At 37.9% G+C, this 25485-nt stretch overlaps 1 protein-coding gene across 1 annotated transcript in view; it reads right to left on the bottom strand.

The window, feature by feature from the left end:
• The window catches only part of LOC127841125 (uncharacterized), an 8377-nt gene extending 7107 nt beyond the window's left edge, over nucleotides 1-1270 (bottom strand). The window contains exon 1 of the mRNA XM_052369690.1: nucleotides 1232-1270. Within this exon, the coding sequence (XP_052225650.1) occupies nucleotides 1232-1264 (33 nt within the window). The 5' untranslated portion in view covers nucleotides 1265-1270. The remainder of the gene's footprint in view (nucleotides 1-1231) is intronic.
• Between the last annotated feature and the right edge of the window lie 24215 nt (nucleotides 1271-25485).

The following is a 25485-nucleotide window of genomic DNA, read 5'->3' as shown; positions in this document are numbered from 1 at the left end:
ACACAAACTTCAACATTTTTTTTAAATAATTGTAAATGCTTTGTTATACAGTATGATTAATGTTAATCATATGCATTCATTTTAACTTATACAAAAATTCTTGCATAAACATTATGCAATCCTCATTCACACAAGCCTTAAATAAGCCTTAAATAAACCCCTTTTGCTTTGCCAGACATCTTAGAGGTATCTTTCTATGTTATTATAGCACAGTGTGCAGCTGTTTGATATGTGTTTCTGTAAAACTTTGAGTAAAATATTTTATTTTGAATTTAAGTATTAGTAAAATATTAATAATTGTTAAACATACAATATGTCTTTAATAAATGTAGATAGTTCATTTTTAATGTTTGTAAATAATAAATCACAGTATGATATATATACTATTGCATTGAAAACAAATTGGTCAGTTAATTATACGATTCACTTTAAAATTCACTTTAATATCGTTGAATCATATAATTGGTCGATTTCTATAACCCTGCAAAATAAATTTAAATGAGGGAAATAATTAAAAGCCCCTGTCTTATAGCGTGAATAATATAATAAATATATTCCGTATCTTCAAATAGGCATAATGCCGAAATGTGAACAAAATGATTTATAGTTGTTCTAGAAGTTCATATAAAAATTGTCTTATTTCCTTGTTCCCGCGCTTTCAAGTATCACAAACCATTATAACGCGCCTTATTAATTGCATCCATAAGTTTCACTGATACTTGTATTATAAATACTCTCCTTTTGTGTTTTTTTTTAATGAATATAAACCGATTGTGTTGCACAAGTACAGTTGTTTGCAATGAAAAGTTTGTTGTATTTAATATACACAATCGCCTTAACCTCTAATTGTCACTTTCTGATTCACAAACCAATCGGACATTGATACACTCAGACATATATTTGGAAATATATACTGTATATGTGCGCGCTGTGATTATGTATTAAAAACTAACGCCGTAGTGACACATCTTGAATTAAAATAAAAGTTTATAAATCATTTCTAAACTGCAATTTTTTTATTCATATCGTTTTCGTCGATTTTGGTTATTATGTATACCCCGGTACTTTTTGGTATATGACAAAATGTTAAAGGTCCTTTACAGAACCACAAAAGACGCGCAATTCAATCTCACAAGACGCCTCAATTAAATAGTATACAAATATCGCAAATGAATACACCCGAAGGATGTAAGCTAATACATTATAACTAAAAAAACTATTTCGTACGTACCAATCTGATGATCTTTGTAGAAGCATTGTCCATTGTACAAGTAGCTGCAAGATTTTCTTCAGACCATTATTCATTTAATTTATCATGACCGATTTTAAATTATAACATAATTATGAATATGACATGCAACTGTAATATGACAACAGTTAAGGAAACGAGGTAGACTAACAAGTTTCAAACTTGGGTTCCAAATGACCTTAACACAAAGAACCAATAAGATTTCCTGCTGCGGTAAATTATCTACATAAAACCCTTATGTGTAAGCATAACCCATTAATCTTTAATATGAATGAATATGAAAGTAACGATACTAAATATAATTAAAGTGATCTATAATATTAACATGACACATTGAATATCAAGTACATATCATTCTTTATTTATACGTGTGTATACAGATAATGTTTTATATAATTTAATTATTTTATTTTATTTCATTCATGATTTAAAGTCGCGTTAGTCTCTTCTTCAATATTTAATATTTTTCTACGATCGTTAATTATGCTTCAAGTTTAATTTAGCAGTTTACGATTACACATACATTCCGTTTCATCAACGAAATCGTAAAGGCAACATACATAAAATACGACTTCATACATATAACTAGTTTTTAACCCATAAAACAAAGTAACGCAATGTAACACTTGTCATGACGTAATTTCCGCAGGATCTTTCAGCAGTCGTTAACATGGAAATCCAATTGTCAAATGGAGATCTACGATAACAACTTAAAACAGATTTCACTTGTGCGAAACGACTATTCTAGGATGTTTTTATCAAATATTTTATCATTCAATAGTAAAATATTATTGCTTAACGTAAGTGCTTCTTTTCCTTCTCTTTTTTTGTGATCTAATGTTATTTTTCCTTTTAAACGCCAAGATAATATATATATATATATATATATATATATATATATATATATATATATATATATATATATATATATATATATATATATATATATATATATATATATGAATCGCGCCATGAGAAAACCAGCCTTATTGACAAATTTTTCGATTTTTACTTTTTTGCATTTTCGGTATGTAACGCTGAGACGAGCGTCATTACGACGTAATTTTGACGTCATGTCTTACAGAGTTTTTTCTAATTCACTACGGATATCTTTTATATTTGTAATGTCCGTAATCATTGATTGATAATTTCAATGTTTTTCTTTTTTGATACCGATGACGTTAATGTGTTACTGTTTGGTTATGCCATATATTGTGTTAATATTAATACATGAATTTCTTCGTACAATTAATTTCCGTTAACTAAGTTTTTCAATTTAAATAATCGCCTACTCATTCTATCTTTTTGCGATACAAACAAACGTGCAGAATACACCATATATTTACCATTAATGATTAAATGAAACACTATAGCAACAATACAAATGCCACATGCTGTCTAACACGGAAAACCTTCGCGACCCCGAGCTGACAATATAGAGCGCACGTTGTCACGCAAGTAGTCGAACCGTGCTGCAGATAATCCAGCGGCAACTATCGGCACTAGGCGGTCGGTATTCGTGAGGTGAAAACATTCGTTCTTAAGCAAACAAAAGGAGGTTTTTTCACCGTCGCTACATGTCTTCACCATGACAACGCCGTGGGTTGCAGACGACATTCGGAAGTACAAATATTTTCTGTAGCCGAAGTACACATTCTATTTGTGGTAGTTTGTCCAAATGATTCGGGTGCTAAAATAGATGAGAGATGTCAATATTTTGGTTCAAATGGATGTTTTAGGTGGTTTTGGACTGTTCCGGATGGGAGGGAGACCTGGTATGGACAAGTAAGGGTTACATTTTTAACAAATCTTGAATGTAAATATTATTATGTCCAAAGATTGAAGTTTCAGGTTGAGAGCAAGATGAAAAATATGCCAAATCACATGAATGCAACCCATTTATGCCATTTTTCTCTTTGTTTGTAGGCCTGACCATTTGTTCCTTGAGCCGCAGACGGTCAACAATCCGCTAGCTGTCTTGCTCTGACTGGTGCACTGGACATGATTTCAATGAGAGTCATCATACTGATTGTTTAATTCAAACATGAATTTCAGTTTGTTCGTTAAAGTACTAACTTAGCTGTGTATTTACAGTGGACGTAGTGGTACGTCGCATAAGGTAGACTAGGTATTTCCATATATACACTATGTTTACAGAATTGCGGCTGGTGGAGCAACATAGCTGATGAGTTAATAGCGCTAGTTCTTCAGACAAATAACTTTATTTTCAACCTATAAAGCATATTTAGCTGTAGGTGGGGCCATTTAGCTGTAAGATCTGGCTTTGGTTCTGTTGAGCCCTTAGAGTAATGAATTTCAGAGTGAAGACCATAGCGCCTTTTCCTAGTCAAGTATCGGGCAGCTGTATGTCTTTTCAGAAATGCACATGTCTTCTTTAGCATGTCATTGTGATTGCTTTTAATAAGATAGGCAATAAACTCATAACCTTTAGAAAAAGGAGCATCTGTAAATTCAGATTTCACTATTTCAGAGTCAGCCAGACCATGATTGAGCTTAAGGATTGTGCTGCGGATGCGGCCTGTGCAGTTCCGGGAGAAAGTCACTGTCTTGGGCATTGCGGTCTGTTATCAGGTAAGCACTATTAAAAAACTCACACTTTTGGGGGGTCTGAAGCCTTGTGCTGTCAATGCTATCTGGTTCAAGTACAATTAGAATGCATTCTTCAAGCAGTACTTCATCAGATATGGTTATCTCAAGCTTACAGTTCTCGGGTAGATATGACTTCGATGTGTTCTTGCCAGCAGAACCCCGACAGGCCAAACTATGCGTTAAGCACTATTTTCCACAGCAACCCTTGCAGACAAAAAACAATACTTGAAATTACTTCTGGCATTTAATTTCTAATTTCCTTTACATCTCTTTTGTATGCTCTTTTTAACTCTGACATGCCATCTTGCTCGGATTGATAGAGCATACCTGTTTTGTTTAGAGCCGAGTCCCCAGCTGCTCGAGTTTGTCGTGTCAATAATGATAAAGCCATGGCATGATGTCTCCTTTATGTGTTTCCTTATCTCAGTGTTGAACATAATTGCCAGTTTCAGGGGCCTTAACATGTTATTTTATTAAAGGTCTGGATGATCCTTGCCTGACTCCGGGTTTGTGTACACCTCAATCTGACTCCCTGTCCGGTACCGAGGCCGCAGTGGTGCAGCGCTTGTGGACGATCCATCAACATCCTGAAAGGTCAACACTTCACCAAGCTGGGAAAATTGATCCTGATAGTCATCCCCAGGTAGTGAAATGAATGTACACTGAACTATAGAGGAATCACACCCAAATGACTTTTCCAACATTAGTGTGGCCCCTCGGGCAGGAATTCCTTAGCAAACATGCTTTTGTTGCATGGGGACTGTGGCATTTTTGCAAAACTTAAGCTTTTAACACTGGATTTTAAAGAGAACACTTAATAAAATGTAGCCAAGAGGACTTATTTTTATGAGAGAGACTATCTGGATGAGCAACAAATGTGACATTGTGTCGTAAGCTGTTGAAGGAACGATTTGCGCCATTTTAAGTGTTAATTTTGGGTAGCAGGCTTGTATCGGCTTGAAAGCTGCAAATTATTCCTCTCATCATAATAGCATTAATTATTTTAATTGCAATGTGTATGTTTAGATTGTAAGTTAAGTTTTTAATAATAATTTTCTTGAAAAACATGATTTTATATGCTGTCAGTGAGTTTTTTTGTGTGAAAAAAGTGCTTAAAATTAAAAAAAGTCTCCTTTTTCATCAAGAAAAGTACACTGATTCACAATCAATACATTTAATTGGGCCTTTTGCTGATATATTGGTGAATTTTGCATGCAATGATACCAGTTTTTGCCATAAAAGTTACGCGTAACAATAATTGGAGACACAAAATCAGCTGTCGTCACTTAGACTAAAAATCATGCATTCCGATTTGACTGCGGCCAATTTAGTCACCGCTTTAAATGGCCATTTTAAGGCCTTTACCCCCATCCGCAAGCACTGAAATTGCATATTCATGGTGGAAATAGTTCAAATCTCATGTGGAGAAAGTTTGAAAAAGATAGGACAAAGTTGAGTTCCCTTAAAGGTTACATTACACTAAATCATTGTGTATCCCTTCGTGGTCCATTCGAAAGTAGTGCCTATTTCTAAAGAGTTCCTTTTCTCTTCTTGAATATAAGCCATTTAACAATGTGAGACATGTCCTTTGTGGTTATTTGTAATATCCTGTATGTGTCTGGAGTACTTTGATGCCTTGGATTGGAAGCTAACTTAAAAGATGGACTTTTGAGGGTGTGTTTTCTATTGTGTGGGGCTTTTGTCGAACTTAGGATTTCGGAACACGTTTTTCTACAGTGGGTTCATTCGACAGCGATTTACTTTCTTAGAAGTTGCGAGACGGTATGTTTTTGATTGCAATTATTGGAAGAGAACAGATCCATCTTTAAAATGATACCAGGTTCGGAAAAATTGATACGTCGAAAAGGCAAGAAAAATGCTGTGAAAATTGTCAGTTTTATAATGGGATTCCAATGGGAATCGGAATAAGTGTAATATAACCTTAAAAAAGCACATTTACTGCAATGTCAAGGTCACATGGATTCGTCTGCAAGCGAGACAAGTAGAACATGAATTTTAATGAATGTTTTGATGATTCGGGTGCTAAAATAGATGAGAGATGTCAATATTTTGGTTCAAATGGATGTTTTAGGTGGTTTTGGACTGTTCCGGATGGGAGGGGGACCTGGTATGGACAAGTAAGGGTTACATTTTTAACAAATCTTGAATGTAAATATTATTATGTCCAAAGATTGAAGTTTCAGGTTGAGAGCAAGATTAAAAATATGCCAAATCACATGAATGCAACCCATTTATGCCATTTTTCTCTTTGTTTGTAGGCCTGACCATTTGTCCCTTGAGCCGCAGACGGTCAACAATCCGCTAGCTATCTTGCTCTGACTGGTGCACTGGACATGATTTCAATGAGAGTCATCATACTGATTGTTTAATTCAAACATGAATTTCAGTTTGTTCGTTAAAGTACTAACTTAGCTGTGTATTTACAGTGGACGTAGTGGTAAGTAGCATGAGGTAGACTAGGTATTTCCATATATACACTATGTTTACAGAATTGCGGCTGGTGGAGCAACATAGCTGATGAGTTAATAGCGCTAGTTCTTCAGACAAATAACTTTATTTTCAACCTATAAAGCATATTTAGCTGTAGGTGGGGCCATTTAGCTGTAAGATCTGGCTTTGGTTCTGTTGAGCCCTTAGAGTAATGAATTTCAGAGTGAAGACCATAGCGCCTTTTCCTAGTCAAGTATCGGGCAGCTGTATGTCTTTTCACACACATGTCTTCTTTAGCGTGTCATTGTGATTGCTTTTAATAAGATAGGCAATAAACTCATAACCTTTAGAAAAAGGAGCATCTGTAAATTCAGATTTCACTATTTCAGAGTCAGCCAGACCATCATTGAGCTTAAGGATTGTGCTGCGAATGCGGCCTGTGCAGTTCCGGGAGAAAGTCACTGTCTTGGGCATTGCGGTCTGTTATCAGGTAAGCACTATTGAAAGCCTCACACTTTTGGGGGGTCTGAAGCCTTGTGCTGTCAATGCTATCTGGTTCAAGTACAATTAGAATGCATTCTTCAAGCAGTACTTCATCAGATATGGTTATCTCAAGCTTACAGTTCTCGGGCAGATATGACTTCGATGTGTTCTTGCCAGCAGAACCCCGACAGGCCAAACTATGCGTTAAGCACTATTTTTCACAGCAACCCTTGCAGACAAAAAACAATACTTGAAATTACTTCTGGCATTTAATTTCTAATTTCCTTTACATCTCTTTTGTATGCTCTTTTTAACTCTGACATGCCATCTTGCTCGGATTGATAGAGCATACATGTTTTGTTTAGAGCCGAGTCCCCAGCTGCTCGAGATTGCCGTGTCAATAATGATAAAGCCATGGCATGATGTCTCCTTTATGTGTTTCCTTATCTCAGTGTTGAACATAATTGCCAGTTTCAGGGGCCTTAACATGTTATTTTATTAAAGGTCTGGATGATCCTTGCCTGACTCCGGGTTTGTGTACACCTCAATCCGACTCCCTGTCCGGTACCGAGGCCGCAGTGGTGCAGCGCTTGTGGACGATCCATCAACATCCTGAAAGGTCAACACTTCACCAAGCTGGGAAAATTGATCCTGATAGTCATCCCCAGGTAGTGAAATGAATGTACACTGAACTACAGAGGAATCACACCCAAATGACTTTCCCGATATTAGTGTGGCCCCTCGGGCAGGAATTCCTTAGCAAACATGCTTTTTTGCATGGGGACTGTGGCATTTTTGCAAAACTTAAGCTTTCAACACTGGATTTTAAAGAGAACACTTAATAAAATGTAGCCAACAGGACTTATTTTTATGAGAGAGACTATCTGGATGAGCAACAAATGTGACATTGTGTCGTAAGCTGTTGAAGGAACGATTTGCGCCATTTTAAGTGTTAATTTTGGGTAACAGGCTTGTATCGGCTTGAAAGCTGCAAATTATTCCTCTCATCATAATAGCATTAATTATTTTAATTGCAATGTGTATGTTTAGATTGTAAGTGAAGTTTTTAATAATAATTTTCTTGAAAAACATGATTTTATATGCTGTCAGTGAGTTTTTTGTGTGAAAAAATTGCTTAAAATTTAAAAAAGTATCCTTTTTCATCAAGAAAAGTACACTGATTTACAATCAATACATTTAATAGGCCTTTTGCTGATATATTGGTGAATTTTGCATGCCATGATACCAGTTTTTGCTATAAAAGCTACGCGTAACAATAATTGGAGACACAAAATCAGCTGTCGTCACTTAGACTAAAAATCATGCATTCCGACTTGACTGCGGCCAATTTAGTCACCGCTTTAAATGGCCATTTTAAGGCCTTTATCCCCATCCGCATGCACTGAAATTGCATATTCATGGTGGAAATAGTTCAAATCTCATGTGGAGAAAGTTTGAAAAAGATAGGACAACGTTGAGTTCCCTTAAAGGTTACATTACACTAAATCATTGTGTATCCCTCCGTGGTCCAAAGTAGTGCCTATTTCTAAAGAGTTCCTTTTCTCTTCTTGAATATAAGCCATTTAACAATGTGAGACATGTCTTTTGTGGTTATTTGTAATATCCTGTATGTGTCTGGAGTACTTTGATGCCTTGGATTGGAAGCTAACTTAAAAGATGGACTTTTGAGGGTGCGTTTTCTATTGTGTGGGGCTTTTGTCGAACATAGGATTCCGAAACACGTTTTTCTACGGTGGGTTCATTCGACAGCGATTTACTTTCTTAGAAGTTGCGAGACGGTATGTTTTTAATTGCAATTATTGGAAAAGGACAGATCCATCTTTAAAATGATACCAGGTTCGGGAATATTGATACGTCGAAAAGGCAAGAAAAATGCTGTGAAAGTTGTCAGTTTTATAATGGGACCCTATGGGAATCGGAATTAGTGTAATATAACCTATATAGTTATTATTTTTAGATAATACTTTGCAGACAGCATATTCAAGGCATTTTCTTTAAAACGCGACATTTTGTATCAAAATCGGGCACTTCTTTGTCAACAATATTGGTGTGTTTTGCTGACATGTACATACGACTTTGTTAACTTCCGTCTCGGTTCGAGAACGAGGTTGGACATTTAGCGCGGCCACATTTTATAACTATGTTGGTACGTAAGAAGTATATGCATATATTTAAAGGCCATTTAGTAGTTGTTCTGTCTGCAAAACATCATTTCAGTTTTTGTTTCGTTTTTAAGATTGTGCACCGCAGAAAAGAGGATGAAGAATTAGGGCAATAGCGGATAAAGCATGTCCTGTTTCCATGAGTAAAAGGGGATGTCTCAAAAGCCATCCAATTTTGTTACTGACATTAAAATTACGTGCTAAGGCTGTAAGGGAATTGATTAATCTTATGTTATGGAGAATTAAAAAAAAAGCTTACTGTGTATGATACATATAGCCATTATTTTAATAAAAACATATACTGTTCATTCAAAAATTAAAAATGCATTAGTCAATAGATTTATCGATTGAAATGGTTTCATTACTAATAAAAGACTAATAGTGCATGTGTACATTAGATGTTTATATTATATCGATGTAGGCCTACATATTAATTTTTTAACAGCACCAACATTTACTGTTTAATTTAAATATATTGCCAAAACAAACTCTTGTTTGGGTGTCGGCATCAAATGTGAGTAGTATATGTACTGAATTCCATCCACATTTCTAAAAAGATTTAATTGAAACTTCAAATATGTAATCACCATGAATTGTAGATGTGAAGGACACTTTGCATCCCCGCACATCCCTGACTGAGTTATTTGTCGTTGAACATGGCTGAAAAGTATTAGGGTATAATTAATGTTTTACAAAGCTATTAATATTGATTATTAAAAGTATATGTATTTGTCTGTTTCAGGTAGCCCTTGAATAGGCTAAGGGTTCAGTTGTAGCCACCAGTAACTCAATCACTTTTTATCAACATCAAAGCATTCTAGCAACTCTCATGATTTACAATTGACCTATTTGGGGTTACCATGTTTATAAAATTAAACCCCATGCCACAGACTCTTACTTTCTTATTTACCGGTAGTATACAAACCATGTAGATAAGAACGCTTGTCTTGTGTTACAGATACCTGACATTTATCAATGTAATTTCTATTTGCATTTAATAGTCACAGATTAAAAAGTCATTTGCAATTGTAAGATATTGCTGGCTTGCCTATTAGCCATGTTCAAGGCACATTGGCTGGCTGTTTTTACAATATTGAACTTTGGACTCTATGTATGTGATTGTTACAGGAGAGCCTTGTCTAAGCGTCCTACCATGGCGTGCCCCACATGAGAAATTGTCATACGTCATTGATATGTTGTTGTTGTTGATGCAGAAAGCACTTTTGCCAGTCTATCTGAAGCACGTTCCGATATGTTTTAGGGCAAAGCTATGCAATTATCAATGCTTTGATAAGTTTCATTCTTTTTATCTTTCTTTGTATAATATAAAGTCTAAAGTATGTTTAATATATACATACATTAAATACTAATATAAATGTCCTTCACTATTTGAAATGCTAAGATATTTGCACCTAGCTATAGTGTGTGCTATTTTTCGTAGATAATTACATTAATTTTTATTGCAACATTTGGTAAACTAATCTACTATCAAAAGTATGTTTTCAGACCAAGACTGTAATTCAAACCTTTTAAGCATCGGTATCAAAATTATTTGTGGACCCGTATCTTTCAAAGAGCCAACTTACTGTGCAGCATTTATAATAAGTCATAAGTCTTTTATCATTTGAAGCTTTGGGTGTTTTGTTCAACTGAGTCATTCATGTTAAATCATAATAACATGCAGCTTGTATATAAGTCATAACACTTTTTTTTAAATGTATTATTTGAAATGATGTTGCTTATAAAAATAAGTCATTCAATGCTTTTAATTGTAACATGTACATTTTTCAATCAGTCATCATTTTTAATGTAATTATATGATTAATATTTTTATGATGTGATGTTAGTTTACATTGATATTTTCGAATCTTGTGATGCTATTTTAAGTTCTTGTGTTCAGTTGTTTTAGTTTTGTTTTGCTTGCTTATAGTTTACTGTTGTCAATGATGATTTATTTTTAACTAATTGTTGTCTTATTGATTATATACACATTTATAAAACTGAATGCAAATCTTGTTGATTTTTTCAATAAATGACTCAATAGATTGTTATCTTCACGTTTTATTTGTTTAACACTGTTTCATATTAAATATTGAATATGAGATATGATTAGAAATCATCATGTTTTATAAGATATCCATATCTGTTGAATCTATTGAAAACTTTAAACAAATAATTCACAGGGAAACAATATATATTTCTCTAAGTTAGCTAGCCTGTGGAGAAACCCACTTATGTGCTGCTACAAATAGCTGACCTATTGATAATCCTTTCAAAATCAAATAACATGGAAAATGTTATTAATTAATGGTATGAAACAACATGTGTGGATAACATGAGCCAGGTTGAAATGGTTAGTTGTTTTTTCCCGTCTAGTGCATACTTTGCTATGTCTAGTTCAACGGCTTGCAATATGTACATTACTATATCAAACTAAACATACTCACTGTTTATTAGCGTATCAGCTTTATACAATGTTTTAATCAAAGTATACAAGTACAAGTTTCATGTTTTTACAGTTCAAATTGCTCTTGAGATGCTCCATGGGTGGTGTTGATCACATGCTCCTGTAGTGTTTTCACCCGGTTAGCTATTCGTGGGTTTTAATGCAAGTATCACAACCGCTAGCAAAGATAATATACTAGACTACTCACATGGGCATCGACTGGAATCCTCGTCTGGACGGCACCAATCGTCCTCGTCGTCTTCGAGGGAACTTGTCGGCTTCACGCGTCGGCTCGTCGGGTACACTCGTCGGCTCGTCGGGTACACTCGTCGGCTCGTCGGGTACACTTGTCGGCTCGTCCACGTCACGAAATGGCACTATACATGTACTTCTGGGAATACACTTCCAGGCAAACACGTACTTAAACACACAGTCACCGGCTTACATACACAGTCACAGACTCACTTATATCTTCTGGGAATGGCCTTCCAGGTAAATACGTGTTGAACGCACATAAAATACAATATAATACAATACACACAGGCTCACAGCTAGACACTGGCTTACATACACAGGCTAAACCCCCTGGAACTACTTACGTACTCAGGGTTACACGCACAGGTTCACAATTACAGGCTCACAGTTACCGACACACATATACAATACAATACCATATAATACAATATAAACTATACGCAGGCTCACTATTTCACACACAATACTCACATAGGGACATAGGCACATAAACACATCTACTCACCTCAACGTCCCGTGCACAAGAGACCGTACAAACTCGTGCTGCCCAGCATGCACTATATCGATTTGTCGCTGGTTCCCAGTCACGAGGTATGTGCGCGTTTTGTAGGCCGGGCACTGGCACAACACTCCTCCCACTTTTCTCCTTTTGGGACGACGCCACACAGCGAAGGAATCGTACCGGAGCTACCGATGAAGTAATAGTGCCCCTCGCGTAAGCACCTTGACCTAACACCTCAAAGTCAGGTCTGCATGCCGGCCAGCTTTCGTCCGACCTCTCTTTCTGCGCAACGTCTGCAATATACAACAACTAAAATTAATTCATCTCCATTAAATGTCAATAACCCCCTTTTCATAATCTTAGAATAATAACCAACAATAACCCACAATTGGTTATGCCTTGGTGCAAATAGGCTTGCTTACAAAATGCAAAGACATGATAAACAAAAACAGTTTCAGTGAATTGCTAATTTGCACAACTATGAAACTATACGCTTTAACCATAAAGCCATAATTAAATTAAATCAATAGTCACTGTGACTGCTTTTAATTTGATGATGCATATAAGCCTAAAATTGTGTAAAAACAAATCTGCCAAAAAATTCGCCTTCTTTTTCAAAACAAGGTCCTGTAACTCCTGTCCTTTTCTTGTCTACACAATGAATGGACAGGAGCACCCACCTTACAACCTATTTTCACAAATTTTAACAAATAACATAAATGCGACAAATACATCCGCTTTGCAGCACACATGAGAAGGTCCTCACCCCCACATGGAAATGCATTATCTACAATAAAAATCATCTTGGTTATATTATACAATCACAAGAATTTTAACAAAGGGACTACAAATGCGTTAAATACATATCTAAGTGGCAAAAGGTTAAAAGTATAAGAATAAAAATAATCTTAATTTTGTCCAAGTATAATACCTTTAATTGCTTTTAATGTTACAAATTCATTTTATTGACATTATCTGGAGGGAAATACAACTAAAATAAAACAAAAACTATTGTACCCACTACACTCCTCCCACTTTTCTCCTCTTGGGCCGCCGCCATCATGGTAATCGTACAGTCGCACCCAAGGCAGAAAAGACAGAGACTCAAATGGGACTATGATTTCCCCCTTCCCGCAGGCACAGGAGTGCCTTTGCCAAGCGGGGTACATACAGACCGCTGCATTCTAGCGGTTAGTGACCAATATGTTTCTTGCATATTTAAAATTCCATCCAATTAGTAAAATAAAAAAGAACATTCTTGTCGGCTATCGTCTGACAATTACTTAATCAAGAAAAAACATTATTGTTGGCTTTCGTCCAACAAGTACATTCCCTTATGTATTAGAATGTGGAGATCCCACTGAGAAATAATGTACTTTACAAAAATAAAAACAAAATAAAGTGTACATGCACCTGGAAACACCTCCGGCCATTAACAAAAAATGAAATTGATGCATCATGACAGTTGCCGTCAAGCATGGTCACGTAAAAAATTCAAAAGACCTGCAAATATTGTTTAAAAGAACAATTCCGGGAAATACCACTTCCGGCCACAAACAGTATGGAGTGTGACAGTGGTCGTCCGACAATGTCACATCCGACCATAAGGGAAACCAGACTTCACGGGAAATAATGAAACACATCCGTGACTGTGCAAAGCACTTCTTAGCGCGGTAATACAAACATTACAGGAAGTAAAGCGCGGACGGCACAAGATAATTTGGGACGACACTTTATGCCTATTCTCTAAACCCTCATTTCGCAGAGCACTGCTCAGATTAATTTCAAGTTTAAAGTTCCAACAATATTGCAATAAAAGACTGGGCTTAAACTGAGACAATAGGACATATATATATATTCAAAACAATCTAATCAAATTAATCAAAATGTTTAAGAGAGCTATTACTTTTATACTCCGCGTACTCTATGTAATATTCATAACAACAGCTTTTACTACTACTACTACTACTACTACTACTACTACTTCTGCTACTACTACTACTACTACTACTACTTCTACTACTACCACTACTACTACTGCTGCTGCTTTTAGTGTTACTACTAGAGATACTCCGCGTACACCGTAATACGTTATCAACACCGCGAATAGAATGTCACTGCAACTTTACTGTAATTTTTTTTAAATTGGGGGTCTTTTGTATTTTGCATTGTTTTCCTAGTTTTACTAACAATTAACCTCGCCATTTACAATTTTAGGCGGTACAGATTTTGGAAGTTAGACGCTCTGGTGGCCGCCAACCTAATTTCCACCGCTGGGACCGCTCCCAGCGGCGAGAACTAGAGGGTTGCCACCCTTTTAAGCCACGCCTAACAGGCCTTCGAAATTCATCCTCCCTTCTTTTGTCCGGGGCAACTCGGTATCCGGATGCGCCGACCCCTCGGTTGTCACCCGCGGCGATTCCGTATCCGGTCGCACACTTCCGGCGGTCCGCCGCAGCGACATCAGCCGGATCCACATGTCCGACGGTCGGTTTGGCTCAATCTCCAGTGGCCGACCTGGCCATCTCTCGAGCTGCCTTGCCAATTTCCCCTCCCTGGGCAACTTCTGCCGCCTCTCGGCTGGCTGCTTCCGCAGACTCCCCGTACACCCGTTGTACGCGAAATGCATCATCGCACACAGAATCTCCATGGTCTCCTTCAGTGCTCTCGCCAATGACCATCCTTGGATCACTGACGACATCTGGCACTGTTGGCAGCACCAAGGGAACTGCATCGTGCACGTCCTTGGCATGCTGCACCTTCATGCAGAACTGGGAAACCGGACCTAGCTGGCTTACATGATCCACTTCCGGTTGGCCCAACTGCTTAGTCGTCGCAGCTACCACAACGGGCTCCTTCTCCTTATGGTTGGACAAGGACATGGCATGGAAATGTCCCCAGTTGGAACCATATCTGCCGCGATACGATCCCTCAGGGCGGACTTTTGAATTTTGGTTCCGATGCCCACGTAAACCTCCGCCACCCACACCCGCAGGATACATAACCTGGCGTTGGTCGTTGTACCACCGGTTCCGGACCTTCCCTGGATAGGGGCACTCCACAGGGTATTCGGCATAGCCTTTTTTATTTCGAAACGGCTTACCCGGTTGTCGGACAACGGGATCAACGGCCGAACTTCCAAAAGAGTTTGACAATCTCTCCACAGCATCCAGCAACTTCTCGACCACCTGGGTCAATTTATCGACCGCCGACACACTGACCTCATCCGCAGTGGGTGCTTTCTTCACCTCGTGAACCCACCTTGACTCTTCTTGCTCAGTCTCCTGGGTAGGGGCACATGCAAATTGAATGTGATGGAACATTCTAATTTTTTCAATTGCCTCTCCTATCGACTTTGGTTGCTGCATGCTCACCTGCAGGCGTGCTTCTTTGTCATGTAGCCCATAGCAAAACTTTGCCACTGCCTGCTCGGTGGCGTATGTTTGGGGCAGATCTCGGAATGCCTTAGTGGCTAGCGTGAGTACGCGATCTGACCACTCATCCAATGATTCTCCTACCCCCTGAGAAATTGCCTGGAAACGCCCTTGCGCAGTAGCAGGGAGCTCTTTGGCATCGAAACGCTCTTCCAGACGATGCAGTAATTCCTTATAAGGGACAGTTTTCCTGCCGTCAGTTAATACAGCATAGAAGTCCGCAGCTTTTCCCACCAAACACCAAACCAACCCATCAGCGCACTCATCATCTGACCATTGGTGCAAATTGGCATAGCGCTCAAACTTGCCCCGGAAAACTGGCCAATTGCTTCGACCATCAAACTGTAAGGTTTTAGGTATTCGGGTAATCACATCCCGAGTAGCAGGGTTTGGTGTAGTTGCAGGCAGGAGTGCAATAGGAAGGCTCGGTATTACCGGCGGGTTGATGAGCGCCAGAGTAGCCTGCTGATTGGGTAGGCTAGGTGGGTTTATGGGCACTGGATTAGCAGGCTGATTTTGTACCGGCTGATTAATGGGTACCAATGTAGCAGGCTGATTGTACATGCTAGGTTGGTAGATAGGTACCAGGTTAGCAGGCTGATTTTGTACCGGTTGGTTAATGGGTACCTGGTTAGCGGGCTGATTTTGTACCGGTTGGTTGATGGGTACCAACGTAGCAGGCTGATTGTACATGCTAGGTTGGTAGATAGGTACCAGGTTAGCAGGCTGATTGTACATGCTATGTTGGTTAATAGACGCCAACGTAGCAGGCTGATTGTATATGATAGGCTGGTTTATCGGTACCTGGGGTTTTGTAAAAAGGGGCAATGGTTCCCTCATTCTAACCTGAAGCTCTTCCCAGCAAGCCGTGATATCCGCCTCCAAGTCGGATATCTGGGAAGCAAGCTCGGCCTTTACCAGATCCTGAGCATAGGGCCCCTCCTTTCGGACAGGCATACCTACCCCCCACCTTTCGTGCGAGTCAACTGATCCACCTAATAACAACCGCCCCATCCCTTCATCATGGATTTCATCCCCTTCCCAAAGGCCTCAGCCAACAACATTGGGTTAGGACGGAAGTCCAACAACCGCATATCCTCTCGATCCAGAGGTCGCCGAATAATCACTCCCAACGAGTCTGGGGACAGGTTCCCCGTAATCTCCCTAAACTGCACAATGACCTTAGCCAATTTTGGCCCCACCCCCGGAATAGATGTCAATACATTGGGAGATTCAAAATTTACTCGTATTAATTGTGGCCCCGGTGAGCGACTCTTGCTGCCCACGCAACTCATCATTGCCAATTTATTTATTTAAAATTAAAAAATACTTCGGAAAAATAAAATTCCAATCAGCGTAGAACTGGACGACAATTAACATAAAATTGCTCACTAATAAACGATAAATAAAATCGCTACCGCTGTTGTTCCTTTACATAATTAATCAAAAACTGCAAATAAAAAACACGTCGCTTTAACTTGTTCAGCACCAATTTCCCGGGACCCAGTTTACATTCGCAATAACACTGCTATAAATAGAATTGCCAAGGACAAAATTCGTGCCCCGTAAACTTCTATTTCCTCGGACTTCAGTTACCGATACATCAGCAATTTACGCTGCTATATACAGCAGTCAACCAAACACGTTTTTTCATGAACTGCTGCGCACAGAATACGCGCCAACTAATAACGGGAAAATTGCCAATAAAAAACACGTGGCCGTCCGTTGATTACACAAGCAATGAACCTGTTACAAACAGCATTGGACAATCACGTTTTTTAACAAATATTTCGCCAACTGGGCCGGCAAATGTGAACAATGAAAAAAACTATGATGCCGTCTGTTTTTACACACGACTAAAAATAGACGAAAAATGCGTGCAACTGTTAAATTATAAAAATAACGTTTTAAAACGAACACAGAACTTTAAATTAAGTTTGATGCGACGGTCCAAACTAAATTTCACGATGCCGATTTATTTTGCAACAAAGTTATATATAGAACTAGCCTAACCGTTAAAACACAATTACACAAACCCCATCCGTACTACCATTGTAGTGTTTTCACCCGGTTAGCTATTCGTGGGTTTTAATGCAATTATCACAACCGCTAGCAAAGATAATATACTAGACTACTCACATGGGCATCGACTGGAATCCTCGTCTGGACGGCACCAATCGTCCTCGTCGTCTTCGAGGGAACTTGTCGGCTTCACGCGTCGGCTCGTCGGGTACACTCGTCGGCTCGTCGGGTACACTCGTCGGCTCGTCGGGTACACTTGTCGGCTCGTCCACGTCACGAAATGGCACTATACATGTACTTCTGGGAATACACTTCCAGGCAAACACGTACTTAAACACACAGTCACCGGCTTACATACACAGTCACAGACTCACTTATATCTTCTGGGAATGGCCTTCCAGGTAAATACGTGTTGAACGCACATAAAATACAATATAATACAATACACACAGGCTAACAGCTAGACACTGGCTTACATACACAGGCTAAACCCCCTGGAACTACTTACGTACTCAGGGTTACACGCACAGGTTCACAATTACAGGCTCACAGTTACCGACACACATATACAATACAATACCATATAATACAATATAAACTATACGCAGGCTCACTATTTCACACACAATACTCACATAGGGACATAGGCACATAAACACATCTACTCACCTCAACGTCCCGTGCACAAGAGACCGTACAAACTCGTGCTGCCCAGCATGCACTATATCGATTTGTCGCTGGTTCCCAGTCACGAGGTATGTGCGCGTTTTGTAGGCCGGGCACTGGCACAACACTCCGTTATGGTTACAAGTGATCCGTTAATGCGTGAATTCCGATGTGAACAAAAATGTGCCACAATAAGATTTTGGCTGCATTTTAATACAGAATTTTTGCTTTAACAGTAAGCAAAGGTAATATTTTATTAAACTGGTATAATAGAAGTATCAATACATTAATTGTTTTTTTACCAGCAAAACTTTATTACGCTACTGATCCAATAATGGTAACTCGACTGTATCACTTACTTTCCAACTGTACAATTCTCTGCCTAGAAGTATCCAATGAACTTTGCACATGCACGTTGTAGAACACACGCGTCTGTCATAACCGATAATCTTCACACGAGGCAATTTACAATTTTTACTGCACACAAATTAGTTTAATAGTTTATTTACATCTCATCAACACAATATTACACATTATAGAGCATTACAAAAGTATCATAAAACACAGGCTCAAACGAGGTCGCAAAGACCCGTATGTTAAAAGGCGCAGTGGCGTAGCCACCTGTTGCTTAGATTATTTTATTACGTTCTTTAATTGCGATTTGTATTTCCCCTCATATACAATATATAGCATATCTTTATTCATGTTTGTTACAATAGCTTTTCAAATGAGTGTACTTTGAAAAGCAGTGCCCTCTCTGCACTATTGGTTGACGTGCGTGTGCAAAATGACACATATGATAATTGTTTTGAGCAACCTACACTATAACACTTTTTAAATATGTGCCTGATTGATGATCGCGAAAATCATTCCTTATCCTGATGCTTTTTGCCATTTTAAATTGTGCCAGTATTATTATTATTAGTATTATTATTATTATTATTATTATTCTGTTCTGTAGACATATCCGGTTTAACAGGCGTGATGAATCAACGGTTAATTATACCATGCGCAGCTCGAATTATTCCCAATCACGAAAACCACTATACAGATGCGAACCCTTTAACACGTAAATTGTTTTCAATTTATGGTTACCTGAAACACAACCGCAACTTAATTTGCCGAATAAAATATGCTAAATTTTTCAAGAACAACTCTAATGAAGTAGTACTATGAATTTGTACTGGGACATACGATCCAACAGTCATGTTCAATTATTTTAACCGGTTTATTGCATGCATTTACCTATACATGATGAAATGGGAAAAAACTTGACCGCAGAAGAGGTCGACCGGACATTAGTCAATGAATATTTTAACATCATTTGTAATAGAAGTACATGAAGTTTAGTTCATTGAATACTGAATGAATTACACACCTCGATATATGTATTGTGCGAAAGCGATATGTGCGAATGTAATAAGCTTGGTAAAACGTAGTGTACCTACTCCCTTAAATCCAGAAGCATCACCAGCCATAGAGTGCGCTGCAACTATCTACTAAACGCTTATCTATTTTAATAATTGGCTTACTTCGATGATTTTTTTGTTACCTTTTTGACCGCTAATTAACTCAAATTGCAAACCATAATTTAAAGGAATCGGGTTCTCGTTCTTAAAGTGAAATGGTGGAAGACGAAATTTTGCAAAATATAACGGCTGCAGTTATTTTGTGGTGTGTCATGTCGTGTCGTCTAGTTACGTGTCGTCTAGTTTCGGGTTATTTCGTGGAGTCTAATGTCGTGGCATTGCGTATCGATTAGTGTCGTGTCATTTCGTGTGTGTCGTGTCGTGTCATGTCGTTTCGTCTAGTGTCGTTTCATGTCATTCATGTCGTCTAATGTCGTATCATGTCGTCTAGTGTCGTGTCATGTCGAGTCGTCTAGTGTCGTTTCATGTCACGTCGTCTAATGTCGTGTCATTTCAAGTCGTCTAGTGTCGTGTCATGTCTAGGCGTCTAGTGTCGTGTCATTTCGTGTGTGTCGTGTCGTGTCATGTCGTTTCGTCTAGTGTTGTTTCATGTCATTCATGTCGTCAAATGTCGTGTCATGTCGTCTTATGTCGTGTCATTTCGTGTCGTCTAGTGTCGTGTCATGTCTAGGCGTCTAGTGTCGTGTCATATCGTGTCACGTCATGTCGTGGCGTCTTGTGGCGTGTCATGTCATGTCGTGTCGTGTCATATCGTGTCATCTAGTGTCGTGTCATGTCGTCTAGTGTCGTGTCATGTCGTCTAGTGTCATGTAATGTCATGTCGTATAGTGTCGTGTTATATCGTGTCGTCTTCTGTCGTGTCATGTCGTCTAGTGTCGTGTCATATCGTGTCATCTAGTGTCGTGTCATGTCGTCTAGTGTCGTGTCATGTCGTCTAGTGTCGTGTTATGTCATGTCGTATAGTGTCGTGTCATATCGTGTCGTCTAGTGTCGTGTCATGTCGTGGCGTCTAATGTCGTGTCATGTCATATCGTCTAGTTTCGTGTCATGTCATTTCGTCTAGTGTCGTGTCATGTCATGTCGTCGACTGTCGTGTAATGTCGCGGCGTCGAGTGTTGTGTCATGTCATGTCGTATAGTGTCATGTCATATGGAGTCTTCTAGTGTCGTGAAATGTCGTGTCGTCTAGTTTCGTTTCATGTCGTCTAATGTCGTGTCTAGTGTCGTGTCATATTGTTTCGTCTAGTGTCGTGTCATATCGTGTCGTGTCATGTCGTGGCGTTAAGTGGCGTGTCAGGTCGTGTCGTATAGTGACGTGTCATGTCGTATCGTGTAGTGTCGTGGTATGTCGTATCGTCTATTGTCGTGTCATGTCGTCTAATGTCGTGTCGTGTTAAGTAAAGTTATGGTTTGCTATTTATGATATTTATGATATATTCATTTCATGTCGTGTCGTGTCTTGTCATGTCGTGTTATGCTTTGTTATTTTATGTATGTTATTTATGATATGATATGTTATGTCGTTTCGTGTCCTTTCGAAACAAGCCATGTCGTGTTATGTTAAGTTATGCTAAGATATGTTCATTTGCTCCATGTACACGGTCGTGTTTGAGAAATATGGATTAACAAATGTCATGCTATGTTATATTAATCTTAATATATCCCTTGTATATAGTCGTTTCAGACAATAAAGATTATCAAATGTGATGTTGGTTATGTTGTTTTTGCCCTTAATATGCTTAATATGCTCATTATATTTAGTCGTTTCTTTGGAAATATCGATTATCACATGCCATACTATGTTATGTTGCTCTTATTATGCTCATTGTATTTAGTCGTTTCTGAGCAATGTAGAATATCATATGTCATTTGATGTTATATTGCTCTTAATATGCTCTGTGTACATATCAAAACGTCCATGATCCTTGTGTATCGCCTCATTGGTGCAAAAAGGTACCATGTGCCTTCAATGTCACATGGTACCTTTTTAACCAAGGGATTATAGTCTTGTGTGCATGTCAGTTTGATCAAGAGAATAGGTTGACATTATGCAAGAAATGAATTTACGTACGAAGAACAAATTAAATGCAGTCAACCTCTTTGTCATATACATGTAATGTGTGCATTGTCGTTCATACTTAATTTGTTTTTGTTTCCATTTTGCATACCCTTTGTGATACATTTAATAAATTGTTTGAGCGTGAGTTATAAATGCTGGAATGTAAGATTACAAATAAATTCTAATCCCCGCTCGGTTTGTTTTTTTGTTTATGCTTTGGTACTGGTTGTTTAGTGCATGTCAAAGTTTTGAATAAAATGTCTATCTGTGAGTCTACTTGATGACCTTTCATTCACATTTTGACAGTTCGTTTTCATGGACGCCGAAAGTATTCCAAAGTAATTCAAATGAGTCTAAGGTAATCCAGAATGGCCCAACGTAGTCGGTGTTAATCATTAAGGTACATGACAGGTTGTGGTGGAAGGTCCTTTCCTTTTCCAGGTTGAATAGATGATGAATGCCCTGCTTTAAAAATGAAATCCTGGTTTTGTCTGAACATCACGTGTGTTTAATAACTATTGTTTTTAGTGCGCATCAAACGAACGGCATTTGTATCCATCAATATGTTCAATATAACGTGATAAATATGATAAAAACTTGTTAAAGATGAGTGAAGCTCTTGGAACTTTTTTTACAAATTGGTAAAATGGCAATTTCTACAAAATGTCTTCATAAACTGATATATATTTAAAATTCAAACACGCGAACCTGCACGAAACTCGTAAATACATTTTTTTATTTTGTTTAGATACATTCATAAAACGCTGCAACTAAAAGTATTGAACTGTTGAGATGTTATATTTTCTCTCTAATGCAAGTGTGTTTATAATGTTATACAGCACGTCGATAACGCATTGAACTATCTGCCAATACATGGCATGTGATTGGTAATACAAGCTAGATCATTTCACTGCGGATGTGATTCATACATTTTAAACGAAACAGAGTTCCAAGAACAGAGTTAAAAAATTTATTACTTCGTTTTAATTTAATAACTTTTCAGGGAGAAAGCAAGAGCGTACACCCTGCGTCTGTTTGGTTAAGTGAATCATTTAAATGACCTACGACGTCCCTATCCTGGAACAGTTTAAAAGACATATTGTTTAACAATGATAAATAATTTATGGATGAAAGAGACATTTCAGACATGTTAAACCTCCAACTTGCATTTAAATCATCAGACAACTTTTATTGTCGAATTACACTGGTATGAAAACATCTTTGGTTGACATGTCTGGATTGGACAAAATGTAATGTCACAACAATTTTAGATTCTACTTTATGGAGTATAATACAAACAATTGTGTTAGAGATACATGAACGGGCTTGATCGGCGTTTAGTGTAAAAATAAGCTGTAGAAGATAAGACTTTGGCATTTTGGCCTTAACACACAAGTTGCAAGTATATTAACAATTCGTCCATTAGTGTGTAGCAAATATTTAAACGTCTGCACTTTAACGTTTGAATCGAATTGCCGGTAAATTGTGATCATAATTGCGACCAAATTAATAGCAAATAAAATATATTCAATCGATTTGAGCGTGTAATGTTTAATGCTTTTAACGGCTGTCACCTATCGTGTTTCTCAGCAACTTGGCAACGAATGTTTGGTCTTTCATATTATCAATAGCTTTTCGATTTTTAGTGCGATTGTTAAAAGTGCTTAATACCTTACACGATAAACACAATCTTTTACAATACAAAACTGTCGACCCCATTCGTTCGTAGACGTAAGATTGCTAATTTATTGCAAAGCCCGTTGCAAAAGAAGACTAAATGTACATTGTATCGAATAATAAGATCATACTTTGATAACAATTAACAATAATATATCTATTCTGCTTCTAATCAGCAGTTCGACATTTCTCATTTCGCTTTTTTTATGCGTTGACCTATTCTTGTCTGGTTATTAAACGAAATCGGTTGAAGCCTAATGGATTTCATGCTGCAACATAGAGATGATTTACGAATTCTATGAGGTGTGTTAATATAATGGGCTAAAAGGCGCGTATCGACAATAAAATGAAAATTGCTATAGAAAAAATTACTACTTAAGAAAAAATATAGTTTGTTTGTAAATCGTTATGCAAAGTATAGTACTACTAGTTAAATCAATATAATCCACTGTATTTTTAGTGTAAGAAAATAATTGTTATTTAGTCGAGTAAATGACATTGTTAGTTCGAATATATCTATATGTTTTAGAACAATAACTTATCACAAAAGTATAACTATAGGCATACAATGATTAAAATTCAGAAACTTGGACAGGTGCAGGCATATCATAAGGCGTTTAAAAATGTTTGAGGGGCTGACCGAAACTCATTAGCAAAATGATTTATCCGGCTTTAAAGTAAATACATTTGCAAAATCGTGTTTTTCTCAGATGATTCTATCTGTACAGCATTCAAAGGTCTTACTTGTTAAAATTGTGAGCGATAATTATGCACGTTCATATTGTTTTCTTAATAAACAATCCTTTTCACCGGCGTTCATCGTGTGTCAGTTTGAAACAGTATCGCAAAAATGTTGGGAAACGTATGAAGATAGCATCAATATGTGTTTAACGATTCGTTTATCCATCGGTTAATCGAACATTTGCCCGATCATTAGGGTTAATGAAATATACATAGCTTGTAGCAAGTTTTGACTTGTCATCCAAAATAAACACGATTCGCTGTACAGCTGGCTAGAATTTTCAATAATTCCATGTATATGTATGTTTTGTTTAAGGGGCACATCTAGACATGCCGATACAATAATGCTATATATCTCGTCCATTTTTATACGTGACTACACAAGGATATAATATTAATATTAATATCATCAGAAGCATAAATAGCAGTAAACGTTGTAACAAATTAAACTATACAACGTACTTGTATTCTGCGTTTACTGACAATGTCGTATATTTATAACAGAGCAAAATCGTTTTTTAGCAATAATTATTAACACACTCTAAATGACCCGGACGTATTTGCACAGACCGACATGGTTTTCAAAGTCTAAGCACACCTAAGCGCATCAATGAATAACTGGTGTCGACAAACCCAGGAAGCATTATCCCTTTATTTGACTCTATTTACTTATTGTCTTAAGTGTACAAAGGCGTGTTGCAAATTAACCCCTACATGTTGGAACAGATTATATATATTCAGCGCTGACGTCATTACGAGGTCTGGATATGTAAAAACACGCTGGCAGACTTGAAATATCTAAGATCAGCCTAATTTAAAAGTCACTTACGGCTTTGGCTTGTCATAATTTGTAAGGTTTTGACATGGTGGCATGCTGATTTGTAAATTGTCGGTCGGTATTGTACGGAATACCGTTAGGGTCATCGTAGTTACACATTAAAATCCAGAGGACGACAATGCGACAGTGCGACAATACGATGGCGACAGTGCGATAGTACGATGGCGACAATGCGATAGTGCGATTATACGATGACGACAGTGCGACAATACGATCGCGACAGTGCGATAGTACGATGGCGACAGTGCGACAATACGATCGCGACAGTGCGATAGTACGATGGCGACAATGCGATAGTGCGATTATACGATGACGACAGTGCGACAATAATATCGCGACAGTGCGATAGTACGATGGCGATAATGCGATAGTGCGAGAATACGATGACGACAGTGCAACAATACGATGGTGACAGTGCGATTGTACGATGGTGATAATGC

Source organism: Dreissena polymorpha, chromosome 8, assembly GCF_020536995.1.
Source record: "Dreissena polymorpha isolate Duluth1 chromosome 8, UMN_Dpol_1.0, whole genome shotgun sequence".
NCBI lineage: Eukaryota > Metazoa > Mollusca > Bivalvia > Myida > Dreissenidae > Dreissena > Dreissena polymorpha.
Note: the sequence above shows the minus strand (reverse complement) of the source record. Positions and strands in the feature narration are given on the sequence as shown.